Source organism: Stegodyphus dumicola, chromosome 4, assembly GCF_044657685.1.
Source record: "Stegodyphus dumicola isolate Sdum_Otavi_A_Nest chromosome 4, ASM4465768v1".
NCBI lineage: Eukaryota > Metazoa > Arthropoda > Arachnida > Araneae > Eresidae > Stegodyphus > Stegodyphus dumicola.
In genome coordinates this window covers 82,661,368-82,686,134 of record NC_140771.1, presented here as the reverse complement: position 1 = coordinate 82,686,134, position 24,767 = coordinate 82,661,368, and the positions used below count along the sequence as shown (strand labels likewise).

At 35.8% G+C, this 24,767-nt stretch overlaps 1 protein-coding gene across 4 annotated transcripts in view; it reads left to right on the top strand.

The window, feature by feature from the left end:
• Nucleotides 1-24,767, top strand: part of LOC118192354 (protein O-mannosyl-transferase TMTC3-like) — a 495,624-nt gene that overhangs the window by 301,665 nt on the left and 169,192 nt on the right. For all 4 annotated transcript variants that reach the window (XM_085815135.1, XM_085815132.1, XM_085815133.1 and 1 more), the window contains one exon: nt 1,315-1,451. In XM_085815135.1, coding sequence (XP_085671261.1) covers nt 1,315-1,451 — 137 coding nt within the window. The remainder of the gene's footprint in view (nt 1-1,314; nt 1,452-24,767) is intronic.

Below are 24,767 nucleotides of genomic sequence, written 5' to 3'. Positions count from 1 at the left end.
TTTTACAACACATGTCAGAGAGCACGGGGAGAGATAACTAAAATAGTTATGAATGAAATAAGAATGTTAAGAGAAATATAATTATACATGTTACTTGCCATTTCATTGTGTACCATTTCATTAAACTAGTTTTCCTTCCAGATCTCTGGAAGGAAGCAGATTTGAATAAAAGCTCCTGTTTAGATGCAGTACAGATGAAAAAAATTTGTGTGTCCTTGGAGCTGCTATTGTAAAAACAAATTTCTTTCTTTTAAATTTCTAGTTTCTAGCGAAAAATGTTTGTAAAAGATTGGCCTCGCGTTAGATTCTAGAGCTAAAAGTTTTCAACAAGGTCGTTTTAGACCTCAAACTAATTAACTCTGGCGGGAAGTATGTAAGGATCTTAAGTTTTACTAACGTTTATTTTATTTTAAATCTTTACTATCACTTCTTATTTTCTACTTCCGGCCAGAATTATAAGCGTTAAAGTATTTATGCAAAGTTTGTCTGGCGAACGCCAAGTATTTAAGTTGTGTCTTTTTGCCAAGCGAGAGAGAGGAAGCAGTTAGTCGAAGCAGGCCGCTTACCTTAGAAGTTTTACTCAGTTGCTGGTTGCCGTCCAGGCCAGAGGTTTTAATCCTCTTGATAATTTTTAAACGTATTGTAGTGTTCACAGTTCTCTCTGTACTACATACGGTTTCCTGTTAAGATAAGACCAATCTTCCACGTTTATTATTTTAAAATTAAATTAGAGTTTAGTTTTATTTTTATACTTTTACGTTTTGACCCCAAGTAGCGTGTCTGTGTATTTCCGAAGTACGGAAGTTATTGTAAATAGAGAAAAATAAAGGGTATACCCTTCTTGTGTATCCTGTCTACTTCCCACAGTTTTGAACATAGTTTTAGTAAGCTCTCTGTTTCGAGTCAGGTCCTTGCATGTTCCCGAAGAAGGTTAGACGGAACATTGAACCTGATAATGTAACAAATTTCCACTTCCTTCAAATTAGGTCATTTTCAAATTCATTTTAATTAAGTAAGATCTCAAGAGAAAATCTGTCATGTAGGAAAACGAATCTTTCGGGCTGCCTCTAAAACGACATTATACAAATAATTAATAGAAACATGTACTCGAGTTACTATTTTCTTTGATGTTTTTAACAATAGGATGCGAATAAATTCCCTCTGATGTTTTAACAAGGAAAAGTGAATTTTCTTTGAAATATCCTCTTTGATGTTTTAAATATGAAGAAATGTCTCCCAAAGGCTATGATTATTTACATGCAGATGAATTAGCATTCTGTTAAATTTGAAATTTATCTAATATTTCTTTTGTAGGATCACAGTCACAAGTCTTACCGTCCACTTACTGTCCTGAGTTTTCGACTGAACTATGCCGTCCACGGTCTCGCCCCCTTTGGATATCACTTCGTGAACATTTTGCTGCATGCCTTCATTTGCCTCCTTTTCTACAAGTAAGTGTCAAATCTTCGCCTATTTACTTAATCGTACGAAGTAAACGAAGTTTTGTGATTTTGAATTGGTTGTAGTGCGAAAATTGAATTTCAATGGAAATATCCATTTTGACTATTTTGTCTGCGTGATTTCTCCACATACGGACAGAATAAAGGACTCTTTATTCCAAAACAGATCGTAAAATGGTTTCAGATTGTATTGTTTCGTGACATCTATGCATACACATCAAGAAAAAATTATCCCCCCCCCGATTTGACGCCTTTTAATTGCTGTTTTTTTTGGGGGGGATATCACAAATCAACTGCAAACATGTGCAGTCAGTAAACTTTGTCGGATTTAAAGGATTCTATACGGTGTGGGATTGCAAACATCCCTCAGGCCATGTTGCGTTCAGCTGTTTTGTCCACCGTCTCCCGCATGCAATGCACACTTGCCTGTGACGGCACCCATGTGGAAAATGTTTGATCTAAATAAAGGTATTCTTTTGTCCGATATGTGTTGTCATCAGTGATCTGTGTCTTGTCTCTGTCATATGCAAATTTTCTGCGTGAATCCAGATCGTGTTTCGTTGGCTGGTTTTCAGAAGTCTTTTTTTTTTTTTTTTTTTTTTTTTGTGTGTGTGTGTGTGTGTGTGTGTGTGTGTGTGTGTATGCATAACACATCCGTTTTGGGACATATCGGTACCGTTCCAACCGGTTTTCGCATTCGTTCCAACGCTGTTTTCGCATGCGTTGAACATTTTCTGACGGAAAAAGTTGGCGTTGCCATTCATAGAATCTCGAACGCATACCTCCAAATAACTGTACTTGCAGTATCATGTCGATCGGTTAACCGGAACGGATGCTAGAACTGCAGATGTTGGCAAAGTTTCCTTATAACCACCCTATATATACATATGCATATACACACACATTCCTTGCCCGGATTAAAAATCATTATACGGTCTTTATTTTTACAATTGTTTGTTGTAGTCATATACAGAAGTGTTTTAAATGACAAAAACATTTGTGGTTTGGCACTGTTCATTAAAAAAAAAATTAACATATAGCGACATCTAACTTCGAATGCAGTCTTCCGGTTCCTAAATTTATATTTGGGAAAATTTTATACTCATTATGAAAAAAGGAAATTTTAACGACTCCCGTACGACAAAAACTGACAGGAATATTTGATTTCGAAATTTGCAATTTTTGGTGTCATTTTCAACTTGCCTTGAGAGATCGATTAAGTTAGAATAGTTCGAAGAAATAAGTTTAAATGAAGTGCAGCAAAAATATATGTAATTTCATAAGCCGTATAAAAAAGTCATTTAATATCCATATTCCATTCTTTTGTGTGAAAGATAATTTATTTCTCAATTTTTATAAGCTTTTATTTAGTTCACTCATGGTGTTTCACTGTGATTGAAATTTCGTCATCGATTTTTAACTTACTTCCTGATAAGCTATCGAATTCAAATTTTGTACTTAAACTGTTTGTCGATGACAGTTCAGTATGTTAAACCGATTTTTTTCAAAATTTGCTTTAGATTTTTTTATTTATTTTGTTTGTAGATTTAAACTTTTCGGCCTCTTTTCAGACAAGAAAAATAAAATACTAATAATTGAGTTATTTCCCAAATAAAAAAAAGCTGTTGTAGTCATAAGCAGACGGAAGAAAGGTGTTTCTTGTGTAAAAATTGCTTTTATGTTTACCATCTTACACTTTCTGATTTGTACCAAGAACTATTTAAATTTGACATCATAATTATTTGGGTGTTTAATGTGAAATCTCTTAGTTAGAGGACATATAAAGAGGTAGTGGTCAAGATGTCCCATTTCCGTACATACACACAGATCAGCGATTGCTAAATTTCTGTCATTGAAATAAATGGGGAAGGGGCCATGTCCAATATGTATTGCGATATAAAATACGCTGATATAACGATTGATTATATCAATGTTATACGCTGATATAACATTGACCTTTTGGAAAAAAACTGAAATGTTTTGAGGCCTTGTCTTTCTTGATCCCATTGATGGTGTCACTTTTTACGTGATGTGATGATACTTTTAGTCTATAGCTTAACGTTGATCATGCCGTCACAAGCTCTAAAAGCATCCAAAAGCATCTTGTCAAAAATCTAAAAACGGCTTAAAGACCTATTGTAGCTGTCGTGACTCATCTCATTTGTATGACAGCAACATCAAAACAAGCCCACGAAATTCATCGAGGCAAGGAATGCAAGATTGGGCCATGTCATTGGCACCATACAGAGCTCCGAGCACTATGAAGGTGACAGTACGACTTTGCTCACTTCCGCCCCCAATTTAGATAAAGAACACCCCGGGAAGGCCGAGGGTCTCCCACTCCTCTTCTCCTACTATTAGCCTCTCGACGAAAATCCTCTCGAGAAGCGGCTTCGCTGCATGTTTAGAGAGCTCCCATGCTGCACAGATATTGCACATTTACAAAAATCCATGCCTTCTCCAGGATTCGAACCCGGCCCTTCGGTATGGCAGTCAGCGTTGCTAATCACTATCCCGGTTGGGCGGCGCTTAAGGACATTTGTGGTGTATGCAGAAAACCAACTCAAGGTCGAATATATGCCACTACAGATTTTCAGGACCGTTATTGAGCAACTATTGCTAACATGAATAGACAACTAGCACATTGCAAGAGAGTTCGCTGAAGCTACTGGAACCCAACTTTCGATGAGTGACAAGCTGAATAAACCTTAGAATATCTTGATTAGAGAGAACAACGGGATCAAAGAAAAAGGAATCTGAGAAATAAAGTGATAGTAACCATGATAGGGATCATTATTATTTATGAAGAATGAAGCTTTGACATTTTGTCGACTGGTTGAAAGATGCTTTAAATCCATTTGTATTACAACATGCACTTCCATTGCTTCGAATTACGTAACTTCATATGTTTTTTCTTTAAAGAGCACATTTACAAGGTATTACCGCTTTTCTACGTGTATGTTCTTGTGTTGTAACTAGTAGCCCACCTGTTCGGTATAGTGGCTGAAGATGCTGGCTGCATATCATTTGGATTATTTTGAGAAGGCAGGGATATATTGAGTGACATGAAGACGCTTTAAAATACTGGTAACTCTAAATACTGGTAAGTCTTCTCAAGCAGTTTGGCAGTAAGGGAAAAGGAGTCGGAGGTCTTGGGATCCGTCTCCTGGCATGTTCCTCACAGTACAAGGGCGAAGTTGAAAGTATAGCGAAGTTAGAATATACCTGTAGGACCACCGGTGAAATTCTGGTGTCCCATATACTTTTCTAACTGATACATGATCTGCCGTTTGAAGTCCAGCCAGACTATGGTTTATTTCTCTTGTTTTCTATCTTAAAAACCATAATAACTCTACAATAGCTCCCGAAGAAAACGCGGCGGAAGATAATTTGTTATCATCAGTATTTTGGCACTGGGTCTCGTTTCTGTCTCCCCAATTGCTCTATTTAAGTGAGAAAAATACAAAGAATTATCATCATCCCCGCTGCGTCCTATTATTATGTAACTGGTAGCGGGTCCAGCTTGCAGTCAAAACATCATGGTGTGAATCCCGAAGTGGGCAAAGCTCATTTTTCATGTTTTCAGCTCCTAAAATAAAATCTAATAGCTTCACAATCAGCAATTCAATCAGCAGTTCTGTTACTGAAATTTTCACACAGGTGACATGATTTTTCTCCGAATCTTTCGAAAAGTAGACAGAACGCTTTTTATTCAACATCAGTGGGCACCACATAGCTTACTTGTAAGCCTATTAAATTATGCACATTTTTACTGCACTTCATTTAAACTTATTTCCTCGAATTATTCTAGCTTAATAAACCGATCAGTAGAGTTGAAAATGACATCAAAAACTGCAAATTTTGAAATTAAATATCCTTATCAGTGCTTATCGTACAGAAGTCAAACTTCTTATTTTTTCATAAAGAGTATAAACTTTTTCTAAATATAAATATAGGAACCGGGAGACCGCATTAAAAGTTTTATTTCATTACTTGTCCAAATCAATTTTTTTTTAATTTTGAAATTACCGAAACACGAATATTTTCGTCATTTATAATACTACTGATCGGTTTATTAAGCTAGAATAATTCGAGGAAATAAGTTTAAATGAAGTGCAGTAAAAATGTGCATAATTTAATAGGCTTACAAGTAAGCTATGTGGTGCCCACTGATGTTGAATAAAAAGCGTTCTGTCTACTTTTCGAAAGATTCGGAGAAAAATCATGTCACCTGTGTGAAAATTTCAGTAACAGAACTGCTGATTGAATTGCTGATTGTGAAGCTATTAGATTTTATTTTAGGAGCTGAAAACATGAAAAATGAGCTTTGCCCACTTCGGGATTCACACCATGATGTTTTGACTGCAAGCTGGACCCGCTACCAGTTACATAATAATAGGACGCAGCGGGGATGATGATAATTCTTTGTATTTTTCTCACTTAAATAGAGCAATTGGGGAGACAGAAACGAGACCCAGTGCCAAAATACTGATGATAATAAATTATCTTCCGCCGCGTTTTGTATTATGAAGTATATGTCTACAACGAACGATTGCGAAAATATAAATCGGGTAAGAGGGGTAGATATGAGGAGGTAAAATAATTATAAACCCCAGTAAAAAAGAGAGGTTCATAACTATGTAGATGTCACAGCAGACCCATGTACAAATTTCAATGTGTATGCGGTTAATTTTTTCTGAGTTATGCGACATACATACGTACGTACAGACGTAATGAAAAATTCATTCTTAATCCATTTTGAAACCAATTTGCAATATGTTTTAGAATAAAGAGTCTTTTACTCTGTCCGTACGTGCAGATATCACGCAAAAAAATAATAAAAATGAATTCGAAAATAGCAAAGAAGTTTCCATAAAATATGAGGGTACTTTTCAACTGTTCTGTTATTGGGACGGAATTGAGAAATGTATGCATGCATACGTGTATGTTCTGGATTCATGTATGCAATGTGTACTATGTATGTGTGTATACACAATATACATATATACGCATGTTCAATACAAGCTACCTAGCTAAATAACATGTGTACCATCAAGTTCTAAGTTACATACTTTTTTAATTCAGTGTTGATAACATAAGAATACCAATATATAAACGCAATTTCTGGATTTTCTATGACATTAGTTTATTTTATTATTATTATTAAATTATTTAAAGTGTTTCTTTTGTAATCGGAAGCTTCAGATCCTACTACATTCATAGCGAGTTATCGTCAGATTGCATACTAATTTGTGATGCATTTAAACTCAGGTTTTTTGGAACCGAGGAGAGACAGTTCCTGGCTCTAGCGTAGTGTGCTTGGATTCTGCCAGCGGTAGCTAGTTGTAATCACTCATTCCAGTCACATTAATGTGACCTTCTTTCGACGTCACCACCTACTTTCAACGTCAAAGTGAAATAACCAATCACAGATGGCAGATGGCAGCACATTGCAGTGGAACGTATATAAAGGATGTCCGAGAGAATTGAACTTGTTTGCGTAATGCAGAAACGAAGCGATTTATCTGACGTCCAAAATTGCATGATCATTATCTTTTGGGGCGTGTGGAAGCCTTTTCGAAACGGCTAATTTTCTAAACCGTATTCGCGTGCTGCCGTGGCAAATTTATACAGTGCATAGCAAAATGACACTATCCAAAATCAGCGGTGAGGCAAATGTGGTGCACCATGGGCCATAGATGACAGAGGTGAACAACGGCTGCGGAGATGCATTCCGGCGAATAGACGTTCAACCGTTGAGCAACTGACCGCCAAGATGAACCAAGGTGGTTTCAACAGTGTCGTCTCAACGCCGGTGCAGCGGACTTTGCTGCGTATGGGCCTCCGCAGCAGACGCCTGATTAAAGCTCCTATGCTGACTGCAGTTCATCGGCGACAAAAGCTGGACGAAAGCTTTTTTCTGATGAAACACGTTTCATGCTCGATCGGACAGATGGACGTTGGAGTATACGGTATGAAACGTTGGAAGACAAACAACCTGCAACAACTGCCGGAAGGGTTCAAGCTCGAAGAGGAAGCATTATGATCTGGGGAATGTTTTCGTGGCATTCTCTGGATGCACTCAGCATTGTGGAAGGCACGACGGATCAACAGAAATACACATCTATCCTTGCAGACCATGTCCACCCCTACATACAAATAGTTTTTACTCAGAATGATGGCATCTACCAGCAGGAGAATGCGAAGCTTCATACAGCTCGCAGTGTGCGTGCGTGGTTCGAAGAGCACCAGGGTGAGTTTACCGTGCTCTGCTGGCCACTAAACTCTCCGTACTTAAACTCAGTCGAGAATCTGTGGAACCACATCAAACGGGTTGTTCGCACCATGGATCCTCAACTGCGTAACATAGCGCAGCTTCGCTGGAGTCGACATGGATCAGCATCCCAGTGAACACCTTCAAGAGCCTAATTGACTCTCCTCCTGTACGTCTGGCAGCGGTTCGCTCTGCGAAAGTATGTTATTTTGGCATTTCACAGGTGGTTACATTAATGTGACTGGACTGTGTATATCGGATCTGCATTCTTTCGTTGCCGATACTTAAATCTGACTCGCCAGCAATTTATTGAGCCAGTTTAGTATTTACTCTTAGACTACGAATCAACGTTTAAATTTGACTTTCTTATTTATTTGCATCTCCACAGGCTCTAGTTATTTGAAGTACAATATCGTATCCTTATGTTCAAAGTTCTGTTTAAATATAAAAGGTTTCGTTAAAAAACTTTGTAAGACTTTATCGTGCTGTCTCAGACATAGCAGTAACTCGTTACCTGGGTTAAAGGACTAAAGTAACAATACTAGACTAAGTATAGCTTTATAATTTATTTAAACAGTGTTATTTTTAATGTATTTTATAAATTAAACAAGAAAAAAGCATAGAAAATATTGAAGAATATCAAAGGTTGAATTAACTAGTTTTTATATTCATAAATTAAAACTAAATACTTAGCAAGTAATTAAATAGCTGAACGTATCCTTCCCTCCTCCCCTTGAAACTATAACAGGGTTCATAGCCACATTTTAGTTAAAAAAATAAGCACCTATAAGCAGTTTTCAAGCACATTTTAAGAAAAAAAATAAGCACCTGTCTAATTACATTATACACAACTGCATAACCTTAAAAGAAAAATTAGACTTGCAATTTAAAATATGAGCAATGCAATATTTATCAGGAGAATGAGCATTACCTCAACCACGGAAAACAACTTTTTTTTTTTTTTTTTTTTTTTTTTTAAATTTTAAATGACAGTTCAATTTACAGAATTAGTTTACAATGAGAGAAAAAAAAACTATGCAGAACTAAACTATATTACAAGATTTAATGATGAAATTTCAGTTCAAAATATAGAAAATAAATAATAATAAGTCATATTAATTGTATTCGCTTGGCATCTAATAATAAATACAATTTATTTTCCCACTCATATTAATATTTAAATATTTTAAATCAAAATTCTGAACATTTTCTAAATTTTCATTGCATAACAGTTTTCCCTTAACATATATTCCAAGCAAAGTAATTTAAGTAAAAAAGAGGCACATTTCTGAAATCAGGAAACGGGAAATTACTTCATTCAGTCATCCTTAAACAGTAAAAGCTTAACTAACCCGCATACTCGGAAATTGCCGAATATTCCGTATAGTCGAGCGTAACTGGAAAAAGAGGAGGGGGGATTGTAGCCGTTCTTTAGATTTCTCGGCTAAATAAATGATTTTGACATTTCGGTATGTGCATCATATAAAAATAGACCAACGAAACTGAGAAATATTCTGCTTAGAAAGCACAGTAAAACTCTTTTAAGTGTTCATAAATAAATCTCAGACTGAACATCAAAATTAATTATTTCTGCAAAATATCGCAAACATTATTGCGCAATACGTGCGGCGTAATTCTTCCATATGTGATATTATGCAATCGGAATCAACAGTAGTTCGGAGAGTAAAGAACTAAATAAACATTCGGAGAGTAAAGAACAACAACATTCGGAGAGTAAAGAACTAAATAAAGGAAAGAAAGAGACTTACTAATCTGGGGCGTTTTTGATTCTAATTTTGAACAGATTACGTTAAATTTCCGCAATTTTCATTATTCGCTTGGGTTGGGTAGAGCGCAAAACTTTTAGTCCTATTCATCCAGATTGGACAGTGGCAAAAAAAAAAAAAAAAAAAAAAAAGTCTGCTGCTTCAATAATAGAGATTTTGCGGAGAAAGGGGAGAACCTCCCAACCTCCGTATTGTATAATGTATTGGGGGGGGGATATTCTGACTATTCGATTACTTTCCTTTTATTTAAGCCATTCCGAATATTATTCCTTAGAAAGCTAATCTGTGTAAAAAAATACACCCATTTTTGGAAGTTTATCTACACTTCAGGCAGCTACTGCAACTATATTACTACAAATATTCATACATATGCTCATAATATAAGCATAACGATCATAATAAACACGAATATGAACTTACCACGCGGAACGAGAATGCAAATTATTAAAATCTTGATAGAAATTCAAACGTGTGTAGTATTTGGGTGGGCGGAAAAGAATACCGAATTACCGGAATTTTCTACGGTTTTCGCAATTCTTTGACCAAAAGAACGACGTGCACCTGTCTATACTCTCGCGCGTACCATAGGTTACGTTAAGGCAGAGAACATGGAGGTAGGAAGTAAGAAGGAGTCGCCCTAAACCAGTTTCTCCGTACCCTGCTCTGAAGCACCGGCGATCCCTACGTGGTGACCAAAACATTGGGTCATTTACCATTGAGTTCTATGGGATTTGACGCGTTCGGGTGTAAATATTTTGTAATTACGTCGCAAATATACATATAAATGTATATATTTTCTTTTTCTACAATACTTCAGAGTCCTAAGTATGTGAAAACAACATATTTTTAAACAACATTTCATTCTGAATGGAATTAAATGCTATACTTTTCACAGGACAGTTTTCTCAGAATGGTTTAATTTGAATGAAATATTTTCACAAGTTTTCGTTAATTACATTAGAAAAAAAAATTAAGGTAATTCGATTTTATTCGGTTAAGGTACAAAAATTAAGATCAAAGTTTATTGTATTATTAATATTAAAATTATGCATTATTTCTTTTCTATTTATAGAGCTTCTTCCTAAAATACTTTCTTAAATATGACATGATTTTTTGGCTTCTTATAAATCGAAAAATGTAAGTCAATTTATAATTAATGCTCTATTCAGTTCATTTTAAATTAGAGAATTATTAGGAAAATAGTATTTGACTTTCTCTGAACATTTCTGAAAGGGAATAAAATAAGTTTTTTTTTTTTCAAGTATTATTTAAAACTTGTAACTGAGTTATTATAAAATGTAAAGGGAATAATTCTTTTAATTATACTTATCAGATTTTTTTTTACCCTTCATTTCAACAATACATATTCCAAAACTCTTTATTACGTTCTTAAGTGCGCATCTCATAGCATTTGCTTTACAATACCTTTTAACAGATTGCTTTCCAATACGAACAATTCTTGCTTAAATAGTTTTATAACGTATTTGTCAACAGGATTTCAGTTTATGTTTACAATTCAATATTAAGGTTATTATATATTTAGATAACATTTATAATCATTATAAATTAGATACATTTAATCATTAGATTTCTTCACAGTACTATCACAGTTGTTTATAAGTGAATAAATTCTTCATTTCAAATACATTTATAAATAATTTAATGAATATTTAAGTATTTTGTCAAAGGCAGATACATGCTTTTTGCAAGCACATGCATAAATACCCATACATATTTCCTATTTATCATTTCCGGCATGTGCAAATCTTTAATTTCTGTGCATACACTATATTTTTCGTGTAAAGTAATTTACATTAATTTAGCATACACCCGAAAGTTTTACATAAAAAATATATATGAATATAATTTGAATGAAAATTATAAGTATTATTTTTAATACCCAATCAAAGGTCAGTTTTTCTTCAAAATTCCCCCACGATGGCATCTCTCTCTTTAGGCAGATAGCCCTTGCATGCGTTACTCTACTTAATAAAAACTTAATCTGACCTATGTGCCTAATTACAAATATTTTAACATACATAATTTTATATTTACATTTAGCCATCAAGTTTCAAACTTTTCAAATCTTCTAGAAAATAAATTTTGGCAGATCTCTTTTAGCAATTTTCTTAAAATCTATATTTTTGTAGTGCAACAGCTTAGAATTTTATAAAACAAATTCATAATCAAAATCGCTGTTGTTAGTTATCGAAAAATAACCAAGATGTGATTTTTGCGTAAATGTCAGTAAACTATACAAATTGCTATTATCCATCACACTATGAATGTTTCTTTCATGCGAGAGTGTCCCTTTTTCGATTTCTATGGAACTGTCGTGTGTCGAAATACTATCAGAATTTTGTCAAGCGAGCTTCTGAATGTAAACAAAGAACACCCCGTCTGGTGACCCAAGCTTCAAAGCAGTGCTTCACTTCTAGCGCGGAATGGCCCCTCCTCCCTTTCCTACCTCCATGGCAGAGAAAGGGGGGGGAAGCTATTTCCGGGAGTATGATTCACCATCTGACGTTCCATATAAGGACGAAAAGCTGTTTATTTAGTTTCGGCTTTTGTACTGGAGGAAAAATGCGCATTCATTAAAAAAAGCACTAAAAGCAAAAAATAAGCACTAAAAACAAAAAAAAAAAAAAAAAAAAAAAAAAAAATAAGGGCTTTAAAGAAAAAGTAAGCACCTATAAGGGCCTTTATATTTTATTTTCAAATATAAGGACTTATAAGCACTTGTAAGGACGGCTACGAACCCTGTATAAAATTCTCTCCTGGTTGATAATCCTTGATCTAAATCTCCGTTCTTATTAGTAACTGGCCTACAGCGGCCGAGTGGTAAAATCGCTGAACACTGGTGGTTTCGATCTGAGTTCGATTCTAGGCGAACGAGCTAGCTGTATGAGTGTTTTCCTAGTTTCCGTCATGTGTAACGTGTATACAAGCCAGTTACCCTTAGAAATTCCTTCTCGAAGGCGTTCTTGTCCTTACGCAGATAGTCCTAGTGTGCTTTGTTATAATCAGCTAAATTGAAACTTATTAATAACTACCCGAAGTACACGACGTTGCCTGGGATTTACGCTGAAATGAAGCTTCATTTAAGAGGACGAGAGGGTAGTTTCTTTTGAAATATCAGGTAGGAAGAAATTTTCCTTTTATTTTATTTCACGGTGAACTGTACAAAATTTTACCAAGCTTGAAAAGAACTGTAGAACAGGCTTCTGGTATGTAACGCTTTTAGTTAGAACAAATACATGTTTTGCTATCGGTTATGTCATCTTTCGGAAAGGGGGGAGGTTTCGGAAAACAACTATCCACTTTAGCCGACTTCTTCAGGAACTTCTAACGGAACATGAAATATGTTTGCGTAATTTGTTTTCTTGCTCAGATTTCATATATCCCTCTAAATTTTCGTTCTAAACTTAACTGCTGGTCATATCTTGCGTAGAAGCATATTTTATAATAGCATTCAACTACCCTACAAGATGGTACTACAATAACTTCTGGCCGTACGTTATCTCAATAACTTACACTGTCCGCTCTCTTTTAAAGAACAGAAATGAAACTAGCTCCCCTTAAAGGACATAAAACTTCTTTACCCACACAACTAGTTCTGAACTAGCATAAATCTCTTCTCCAACCGCGTGTGCGAGTTTTTATTTCACACGATAAAAGTCTCTCCTCCCCTCCCCCCTCTACAAGAAAAGCTCTAAAGTATAAGAAACCATCTCTTTCTCTCTCTCTCTTTTGCGGGCTTGTCATCGTAAACTCTATCATTCTTCATCCCGTGTCAAGAAGAGATATACGCCAGAGATTTACGACTGCGGTGCAATAAATACATCGATGACTTGGACGAAAGAACTTAGCGATGGAATACGGAAAGAATGCGATTCGCATCTCAGAAGGCAAAAATATTTCATGTTTAAGAAATGGTGTAAAATCCGCAAAGACACTTTTGTTGTTTGAACACAGATCAGTTTCGAAAACAGTCCTAAAATTCTTATATTTTTATGCATGAAATGCCTAGCGAAAGTAGGGGCACACCTCCAGCTATTGAGTACAGGAGTGGGAATCTTCCTGGAATCTCCCTTATTGGAATGATTCCCATGCAAACTATCTATCAACGTAAATGTAAGTAACATTTTAAAGTTAAATTTAAATCGTTAAAATAATTTGGAAAACAAAAACACTTAAAATTAAAAGACAACTTACATTTAGAAAACAAATAAATATTTAAAAGAACTCAATAATGTGCCATTTTTTATGATTAAAAAATGTTTAACCCCTCAAAAAAAAAACTTGTTTTATGCGAGCTTTGAATTGAGAAAATTTGTTGATTTCTTCATCAAAATGAATGTTCTTAGCTACCGCATTTTCAATGAAAGGGATTTCCAAACCCTTAAATCTTGTTTGCTTATTGTTCGTTGAAGATAGCTATTAAATCAACTTTGAAAAGCTTCTGAAGCAACTGGACACACACTGTCAAAAAAAAATCTTTAATGCCAAATATAAGCTCAGAACTGATTCTTGAAAGTCTATTTCCACAAAGAACTTTAACATTTGCATTGCAAATTACTTTTTAGCTTCGTTCTTTTTTATATAGCAACATATTGTTATAAACTTAAAAATTCGTCGGAGGCTTTCCCTGATCAGAGGCCCAAGGTGATCCTCCTCCCTCTGCACACCACTGGGACAGACAATATGCACGAAAACATTTATTTATTAGTTATGTAAATCTGAACTCTTATGTCCGCAGATGATAATTTGTGGCAATAATTAATTGCAATTTATTTGTCTCAGAATAAATTTTTGGGAAGGGGGGGGAAGAAAAGAAAATAGAGCTATTGCGTTATCTCAGTAACTTACCCGTCAGTCATAGAAAATTATGATCTTCTATGATTGACAGTGTAAGTCACACTTAATGATAGAAGATTATGATGATTTAGCCGCACTTTAATCATAGAAGTTTATTATTTTATCTTATTAAAGTAGGGCTAAATCAAGAATAATGCCTTCGGTGTTGCACATGGCAATGAAGCTACATCTCATGCTATTGTATTTAGATTGTTTACAGAATTTCATATAGGCTCAAATCATTTCCTGGATGAATGAAGAACATACAGGAAGTATTTTTTCAGCTATAGTATCAGAAAATGTATCGGTCATCGAAAGATTTTAATCAATGATAAACGCTTTTTCTATCAAATGATAACAAAAGGAACTTAACATTGGCTTCCTCATAAGGTAACAGAGTACCAAAAACCGGCGCATGCCAGAATCAGTAAACACTTATTATTTATAAAAGTATTATTTATCAAATCATGCTTGGTGACGAAACGCACATTTTGCTTTCTTATGTTCCTACACGTAAAGAAAGTAAAAAATGGATCTTTAATAGAGACCCCTTACCAACAATGGTGAAAAGACAACGATCATGACGAAACGAAAAAAATAATGTATGCTATTTTCTTCATAAGTGTACGACTGGTCAAAGCCATCAAGTTAGAGAGACAGATGACAATTACAGCTAACTGGTACACCACTAAGTGTGCTCCAGGCGTAAATCAAAACAATATCAGAACTTTTACATTCATTGTTGCAACGTCACTTGATAAGATTTTCAGTACTGTAAATTTGCCAATACTATGCACCGAAAACTTCATATAAAGGGACTGTATATTTAAGTATCAAATGTTTGTGTTCCACTAAGTCCAGTTCAGAGGGGCAAGGTTAAAGTGGTGTTGTCAACATCTCAGTTTGGCTGTCTCAGATTGGCACAAAGTTTTGTTCTAGAACGAGTGCATATTTGCCCTAGAATTAGATGATAAGCATATAAAGATTTGGTGAAAACGAAGCATGCGGGATCAGGTTCAGAACATCCGGAACATCATGCATTCAGAGGTGGCAGCATCATGTTACGGGCTGAAATTTCAGTGAGATATGGTACCCAGCGACACATCTTTAAAAATGGCTCTGCAATGGGTGCGTGGTATCAAGATGTCGTACAAGGACTCTTCGCTGCATCAGTTGGTCTTGATTTGTTGCTTTGGATGTTACTGTCTGTTCCATCGAGCCAACATCATTAATAAGTACCAGAAGTGTGAGAGTATATCAATTGTCCGCCGCAGTCACTCGACCTTAATCCCATTGAAAAATACTTGTGATGCCCTCCGGCGGACTGTCTCCACACATTTACATCCTTCACCTAGTCTCAGAAAATAATTACACTGGATTATGCATCATTTTGGATCTATTATCGAGTGACTCTAGATGCGTTTTGTTTCTTGACTTAGTAGTACTGTAATTCAAGAATTCAGTTGATAGCAATTGATGGACCCATTATGGACGTATATTTGAACTATAAATACTGACTCTGGAATATAATTAATTTAGTATTACGAAATATTAGAACGAATGCAATTTCTGACATGTTATGGACAATCTGTTTGTGGTATCTTTATGGTCAATCTGCTTGTAAACATTATTGTTATGTAATGCCATTGTATATTATTGTATTACATTTATATTTCTCGTGAGACTCTTAATACTGAAGGCAGCCGATTCAATATAGAGAATAAAAAGCAATCATGGAAATCTTCAAATGCGATGCTTGCAAGTTCATTTGTTTTGATCCAAAAGTTTCTTGGCGGCTGGGAAAACGATAGTTGAGAGTTGACGGGGGACGTGTGAACCATCCCTTTACCGTAATGGCTAATTGGCATATGCAACACGTCCACCTCTATCTTGAGCCAGATGGGCCACACAGGCGCTTCGCACCATACACCGAAACCCAGCGACCAGGCCATCCAGGTAGCAGTCCAAAAGACCAAAGAAGCCCCCAGAAGCATGTTCACACCAACCGCCCGGGCCTCAAAGTTCAAAGTTCAACAAATACATGGCCAGACAAGGGCTCAAAAATAAATAAATAAATAGATAAATAAAGGGTACATTTGTAGTTTTGACAAAGCATAAGATTACAAAGGTGCAAGTGCCAGTTTTGAATAAATACTATAATCACATAGACATAATTAGAACAAAACACATACAGATAGCGATAATAATAGAAAACCAAAGGAGTAAACACCACTACAGAACTACTACTGCTACATACTACAATACTACAAAACTACTACTAGAATACTTACAAACAGTACTACAAACTGATACAATGCTAAATATTACAAAACTGCCACTGCTGCTATATACTAGGCTGATAATAATGCTGATAGTATGATATCGGTGATGTAATGATCTTAATATTGATGGTAAGTTCAATACAATAGTTAGTGTACAAAGCAAGGATACAATACATGAATACATTATGCAACTATATAGATACCAATATAAGGTAAAAAGGATACATTATGTAACTATATATACACAAACACACACACACACATATATATATATATATATATATACCAATACAATAAAATCTAAAGTCTAAAATTCTGCATGTAATTCAATAAAATGGTTAATGCAAAGTTGGATCAAGATTACTTATAACGTTATGCTAATAATCCAGCTAATAATCCAGTTCCTGTATTGCAAAGAATTTAATTTACAATTCCATACTAAAGCATACATAGCGATACGATGTTCATAATTTCAATATGTTGCATCACATATTCTTAGGGTAGAGCTTATAACTTAACATAATATTATATAACTACCAACTCAATACAATAATTAATGCAAGAATTAAAATAATAAGTAAATTAAGTTAATAGACTAGTTAGAATATAATGCATTATTTAGGGTGCAAATATTGTATATTGTAATTATAATGAAATATAATACAATGCTAATAGTTCGATACAATAGTTATTAAAATGCTCGATACAAAATTTTTGATATATAACCAAATTAGAATACTTAATATTTAGCTTGTAATTCAGTAAGATAGTAATACCATATCTATAGTTTGAGATTGCGAGTATAATACTTATTGTGCAATATCTTATAGTGCATTTAAAATACAATACAATTTTTAATAATATTTGTAACAATACTGGGACTATTAAAAAGAAAGAATATAGTTATAATATGTAAATAGACAAGAATGCAACTGGAGTGTACAAAAATACAATTGTATTATGAAAACACTATGTAAACAGACAAGAATGCAACTGGAGTGTACAAGAATACAGTTGTATTATGAAAACAGGACAAAACCATTAACATTAGGCAACCTGACATAGATCAGATCCATAACTGTGGATAATGTCCATAAATTTTGAGAGTTTTCTGATAAGGTATTTCTGCTTAATTAAAAATTTACCAAATGCTACTTGATTATTCACAGGGAAAGGAACGTGAAATTCCTCCGTTAACGGGCATGTAGTAACGGGCATGTTCAGGTACGCCTAGAGTTCCGCAGACACAATATTCACTATTTGCAATTCCATGCTTGTAAAAGTAGCTTGGAAAGGGAGCATGCCCCGAGATATATCTTACTAGTTGATGATTTGTTATCTGACGACATTGATCCACATACGTAATATGATTATATGTTCGTCGACCGGTTTCATCAGTATCCCATTCTAGTTGCCATTGGGATATAACTTTTAAAAGAAGAGCTCATTTTAAGTGACATGTTGGCCACTTAAGAATCACTTCTTCAGCCTCGGTATCGGTATTTTCGGCAGCTGATTTGGCTAATTTATCTGCCAAAGTATTACCATGATCCCCAGCATGACCCCTAGTCCAAGCTAGCGTGATGTTATTTCCCACTTGATTACGAAGTTCACATTGGATGTCCGAGATAAGCGAAGAAGAATGTCTGGGGTTTTGAATCGCTTGAAGCGACGAAAGACTATCAGTGATAATTATTGCCTCCATAGCACCACTTGTTTTACAGCGTTGAACTGCTTTGAGGATGGCTAGGGCCTCCGCTTGAAATACACTATTATTTCCATGGAGATGACCCAGCCACTGATAAATTGACTGATTATTATGAAAGGCTACAAGGGCACAGCCTGTCTGTTGATCTATTTTAGATCCATCAGTGTAATATTGAATGCTTGGGATAGGTGGCAGTGTTACGTCTTTAAGGAAAATCCGAAGTCCTGTTCCTTGAAGGACTGGATGTACATCCAAATGTTGTGAGGGTTGTTCATAGCGCAATGGTGTGAAAAGTTCATCAAATAGGATGAAAGGTTTTTTCAAAACCTTGACGGATTGTATTGCTGCTTCCTGCAGAGTACGTAGATGAAGAGGGATCAGTCCCGCCATGACATTTAATGCACTGGATGAGGTGGTACAAAACGCTCTAGTTATCTGTAAGGCAAATTGACGCTAGAGACTTTGCAAGTGGCGCACTTTGCGACCCTGCATGGGTTCAGCCCATATAGCAGCCGCATAGGTGACTATTCTCTCGATAACGGTGAGATAAAGAACTTTTTGTATATAGGGACTGATTCCCCATCCACGACCCTGCATTTGACGCAATTTACATGCAATTATAACAGTTCGTCTCTTTAGTTCCAAAACATGCGGCATCCAGTTCAGTTTCTCGTCAAAGATAACGCCGAGAAACTTGAGCTGCGGTTTGATAGGTATACGTGTACCATGAATGGTGATTCGAGGCCGTCGAACCAAAGATCCTCCTTTTTAAGGGATTAATAAAATTTGCGATTTTGGTTCGGAAACTGTTAATTTAATTCTAGAACATAAGTTAAAGAGATCAGAGGTTTCAATAGCATTTCTTTGCAACTCTTCTCGAGTTCGTCCTTGAATGATAAAAACTGTATCATCTGCATATGCATATGCCCGGGTATGTGCTGGCCAGTTTGCGGCAATAACAGAATTAAATGTTATATTCCATAAATCAGGGTTAGCACAAGAACCCTGCGGACAGCCTCTGTTTTGTTGTCTTGTAATAATTCCATGATTAGTGGAGTAGATAAATTTTCTTTCCGACAAGTAACTTTGAAATGCAAGAAATAAATTCTGAGGACAATCAGCTTGTCGAAGTGCCTCCAGTATTGCAGGCCACCACAGTGAGTCAAAAGCATTCTTAAGATCTATATTGATGAAAGCACTGTGGTGACCATTGTTGCGATTATGATGTATATCTTCTGTAATTTTTGATAATACTTTTAGAGTAGACCTACTTGGTCTAAAGCCATATTGGTGATCACTTAAAAAGTGAATTTTGTGAAGATAATGCTTTAAACCGTAGACAATAATTCTTTCATAAACTTTCCCCAGAGCAGATAATAGACATATAGGTCGATAAGATGTGGATAATTGCGGATCTTTGCCTTTTTTGAGGAAAAGAACCACTCTTCCAGGTTTGAAGATACGAGGAAATACACTGTTAAGAAATAACTTATTAAAGTAATCACACAAGAAGAAGATGTGGGAATTAATGATTACACGAATTATAGAATAGTCAATCCCGTCGGGGCCTGGGGCCCGTTTCTTTGGACTATTTCGAAGAGTGGTTTTAATTTCTGTAATTGTAATCTGTGGATCAACCTCTGTGTTAGGAATAGAAGTTTGCTGCCTAATTGACAAGTGCTCAGGGGAGTCATCTGTAATATCATCCTGAGGAAGAACTGATGCTAGAATATCATTAATAGTATTTTCTATTGGGCTAGACCCAGCAAGTGATGATTCTGAAAGATACGTTGATGCAGGCTGGAAAAGCTTATCTCGAGCGATCTTATAGGGTAAGCCAAATATTTCTGTATTTGATGTGCAGTATTTTCTCCAAGCTTCTATTTTGCTCTGCATAATCATCCGTTTATACAGAGCACGCTCTCTTTGAAAAACGTGAAGAGTATTAGATGTTATTCCATTGCGTCGTTCAGATAGGCGCACGACACTTCCGCTGCTGTATGCGAAGATCAGAGTTTCACCAATGTAAAGTATTGAGCTACTTGGTAGTTCGCTTTGGAAGTATTTCGTGATAAATATCTTGAAGATTTTGCATTAAGGACTCTGAAAAACGTTCAATATCTTCAGATATGGTTAAAGAGTTGATTTGGTGACGAAGACGATTAAGAGTTCCACGAACTTGTAAAGAACTATGTTGTGTTACTTCAAAAGTGATATATTTATGGTCAGATAATGAAATCTCATCTCTGACCGTCCAATTACTTGTTAAGTGAGAGGTATCGGCGGATGTAAAAGTCAGGTCCGGCCAACCCACAGCATATAGTCTGTCGAAAGTAGGAATTGTATTCGTGGCATTGAGTAATACATAACTTTTAGAAGATAAGAAGTCTTCTAACAGACGGCCTTTGGGGTCAGTTGTTCGATAGCGCCAAGCAACAGAGTGAGCGTTAAAATCGCCGCTGATAATCTGATGTTTATTTCCAAGAACTCTTGTATAGTGTTCCAGGAAAGAGATTGTAGTGCTGATATCATCTGAGGGACTGGAGTAGATCGAAAATAAAGCTATAGTAAAATTTTCTAATTCTAATAAAAGTGCTACTTGATCTTTAGTAATAGTAATAATTGATGGAGAGAATTGAGGGTTACAATTAATTATTGCTGAGCGCGGATGATCTTCTGAATTTTCTTGATGATATACAGTCCGTAATAAAGGAAAACCAACCACTTTGCCATGTCTAGTATATGGCTCTTTAACGAGAAGAAAATCAATTTTGTTGCTTAACGCAAACTCTATTGCTTAGGCAGTTGTAACTTGAGCTTTCTGAAGATTAATTTGCAAGAATTTGATGTTAGGAACAGAATTACATGAAAAATTATACTGGGCATCTCTACTCATAGGTGGTGATGCTTCGGATTCTGTCAATATTACTTTGGTAGCAGTATGCTGCGTGGAGTTTGGAGTATGCTGCGTGGTCAATCGGGACTTGATATCTGCTGCCGTTGTTATAATCGATGCAATTGATGCATGCTGCTGTATCGGCATCGGCCGAACAGTTCTTGGTATCGTGTTGTCCAGCACACAATGCGCAATAATGGACGCTGCGGCAGTCTTTTTGCAGGTGCCCAAAACGTTGGCACTTGAAACATCTTTTGACATTAAAGTGCTCAGTGATAAGGTGGCCTTGCCAGCCGATGTAGATGCGAGGGTTGCACATGAAGGTTTGATATGCCCTTGGGCTGCACTCGGCAACCCACTTGACATTGCGTCGCTGCTTTAGACGAAATATAAGTTTAACTTCGTCACTAGTGAGGCCAAAGTCTTCTTGTATGGTAAGCTGTAAATCCTCCTGTGTCAGATCTGGGGATAAATTATGAATTGCAATAAGGTTTTTTTTTTTTTTTTTTTTTTTTTTTTTTTTTTTTTTTTTTTGTGGGATTCCTTACGTTAACAAATGTAGCTGCGTGATAAGACGTTAAAGTAGCTGCTAATTTTTTCCGATCTTCTTCCGCCAATCCACCCCGTTGGATTGGTTTGATCCGTTTAACTTGGACTCCAAGTTTCGGCAAAGGAAATTCCTGGGAAAGTTTATCTCTAAGCTTCCTGCTAGTTGTGTTCACTTTTGGATATATTAGTAAAGTAGATGTAGGAGCTGGCCGAAGGGATTGCTGTAATGCAGATGCGTAAGAGTGTCCAGGAGCTGGATAAGGCAAAGCAGAGGGATTTGGAACTAAGGGAACTTGCTGTAGGGATGAAATAATAGGTGGGTTATGAATAACTTCACAGCAGACCACTGTTGATGTATTCACCTCAACCTCAACTGTGGCTGGTTTCGGGATGTAATCCGGGGTCTGAAGAGCTAATTGCCGTAACGCATCCAATGAATGGAGCAATTTTTTCTCGTGGTTCGAAAGGAAGTGTATACTTTCCTCCTCGATAGAGAGTTGCAATGGCACGAATATGATCGTATAACAAATTAACTTTGTCACTATAGTTGTTATCAGTTGCAAGCAATGCAGTAGGATCAAAGTTGTCATTCACTGGGTCATCCGTAAACGAAACTGATTGTTGAGGCATAGCGAAACGTGAATATTACATAAGCTCACACTAGGTAATTAATTTCTCATAAGAAACAGACTGGTATGATATAATTACAAATGACGTTAATATGCTTTATATCAGTAAAACATAATGAATATTCAATATAAACAGAGAAATAATATATTATTATATAAAAAAATATATCAATCAAAAATATGTATACGATATGTAAAAGCACATAGAAAAGGCTCAGAAGGATATAACACAGTTAAAATAACAGTAAGCAGTCTTAAAAACTATGGAGAATACACTGTAAGGAGTTTGTCGAAATTGCACTCGATGACGTGAAGGAGTTGTGTCGAAATTTACAACGTTTCGACAAAAACAAGTATCATGTTTAAACTAGTATTCCGAGTCCAATGAATAGACCCTTTGAGGTTACTAGCATATTTTATAAAGTGTAAGACAGCAATCAGAAAATTAAGTTTATTTGGGTCCAGATTTTAGATAGGTTCCAGAAAAAGTTAGTCTTAAAATACTAATATCGAAGATAATGCAGTTATAACCATATTGAAAATATAATATAATAGTATATGAAGAACTTACCAATTTGCTGAAAACCCGGTAATCCTAAGTGCATTAATTACGAAGATATTGATTTTTGAAAAGAAATCACAGATTTCTGGACTCAATTTTTCCGACGTACTTCCTAAGCCTAGTACGGCAACCACGTGTTGGCCGTTCGGCACCCTTCCGTTACAAGGACGGCATATGAGGTGAACAAAATTGTTGAGCACACATTTTCACATATTTTTTGAAAACTACGAGATGCACACATACTAATGCGATGTATCCTTGGATTCAGGACACATTCACGCACAATTTGATTTATCACACGCACTTCGCACAGTGAAACTTCCACTTGAAAAATCGAAAAATAGCAGGAGCGCAACGCAGCGTGGTCTTCACAGGCCAACTGTCCAAACCGGCTCTTGCTGGAAAAACGATGCATGATCGAAGAGTTAATCGGTTTTAATTAGTTCAGAGTTTAGCTCAGAGTATTGAGAATACTGATAGATCATTATGCGAGTTTGCGCATTTGAGGCTTTTTATTTAACGTTCTTTATAATTTGAAGTGGCAACTGCTGATTATGCCCTGTCATACTGAGAAGAGCTATAAAGTTCCACAAATATAAGAATGTTTCTTTTGGGAAAAATAAATTTTACCAAGTTATCATCGATTCTGTGTCATTCAAACAATTAGAAATTCATATTCACGTAATAATATTAATCCCTTCCATCACAGGAAACAGTCAGGACATCTTGGTTAAACCACATCCCGCAACTTTCTGAGGAAAGCCTATGGATCTTGATCCGCGTTTGTCCTGAGAATTCGTAATTTAAACATCCTGAGAGTTTCATGTTTACGTCGCCGTGTTCTGGGTTATGCAGTGTGTATGACCGGAGAATTGCGATCAAATATTGTGATAAAAAAGATGTATACATATATAGGGTGCCAACTAAGTCCCTGAACAGCTTTACACTGTTAATGCGGCACCCTGTAAGAGCTAATGATGTAGATTTTTATGCTGTTATGTTATACAAGGTTTTTCGTAAAAATTTCTTTTGATTTATATACACATGTGAGGATATGGGAGATCCGAAAAACTTCATGTCACAAAAGAGTTGAAGCGAGACAGCCCGAAAGTGAATGTTTAATATGGGATTCGGCATGACAAGGTTTTAGGACCATTTTTCTTCCAGCAATAAACAATAACAGCCGGAAGTTACCTCGATATTTAGAACAATACGCACACACACACACATATATATATATATATAGGTTGTAAACAAAGTCCCAGAACAGCTTTACTCTGTTATTGCGGCACCTGTAAGAAGTAATGCTGTAGATTTTTGTTCTCTTATTTCACATGTACAAATTTACATATGAGGGTATGGGGGATCCGATAAACTTCATGTAACAAAGGAGTTAAAGCGAAGCAGTTATATAATATGGGATTCGACATGACAGGGTTTTAGGTCTATTTTTCTTCCAACAACAAACAATAATAGCCGAAGTTTATCTCGATACATTGATTGATGGCCGCAGCTGAAGGACGGTTAGCCAGAGGTAATTTTTGCGTATGTCGAGGTTGTAACTTATGTCACCGTCCACAATAACTTTGAACCTTTTTTTTAAAATTTGACCAGGACCAAAAGTATAAGTTGCTCCATTTCCAAACAGCAAGCTTTTAAAATTGCTTAAAAACTTTGCAGACACCTTGTAGTAATTTTAATAGGTCCAATTAGTATAATTTCATTGAGTCCGGTTACAATAATTTCATAAAAATATCACAACG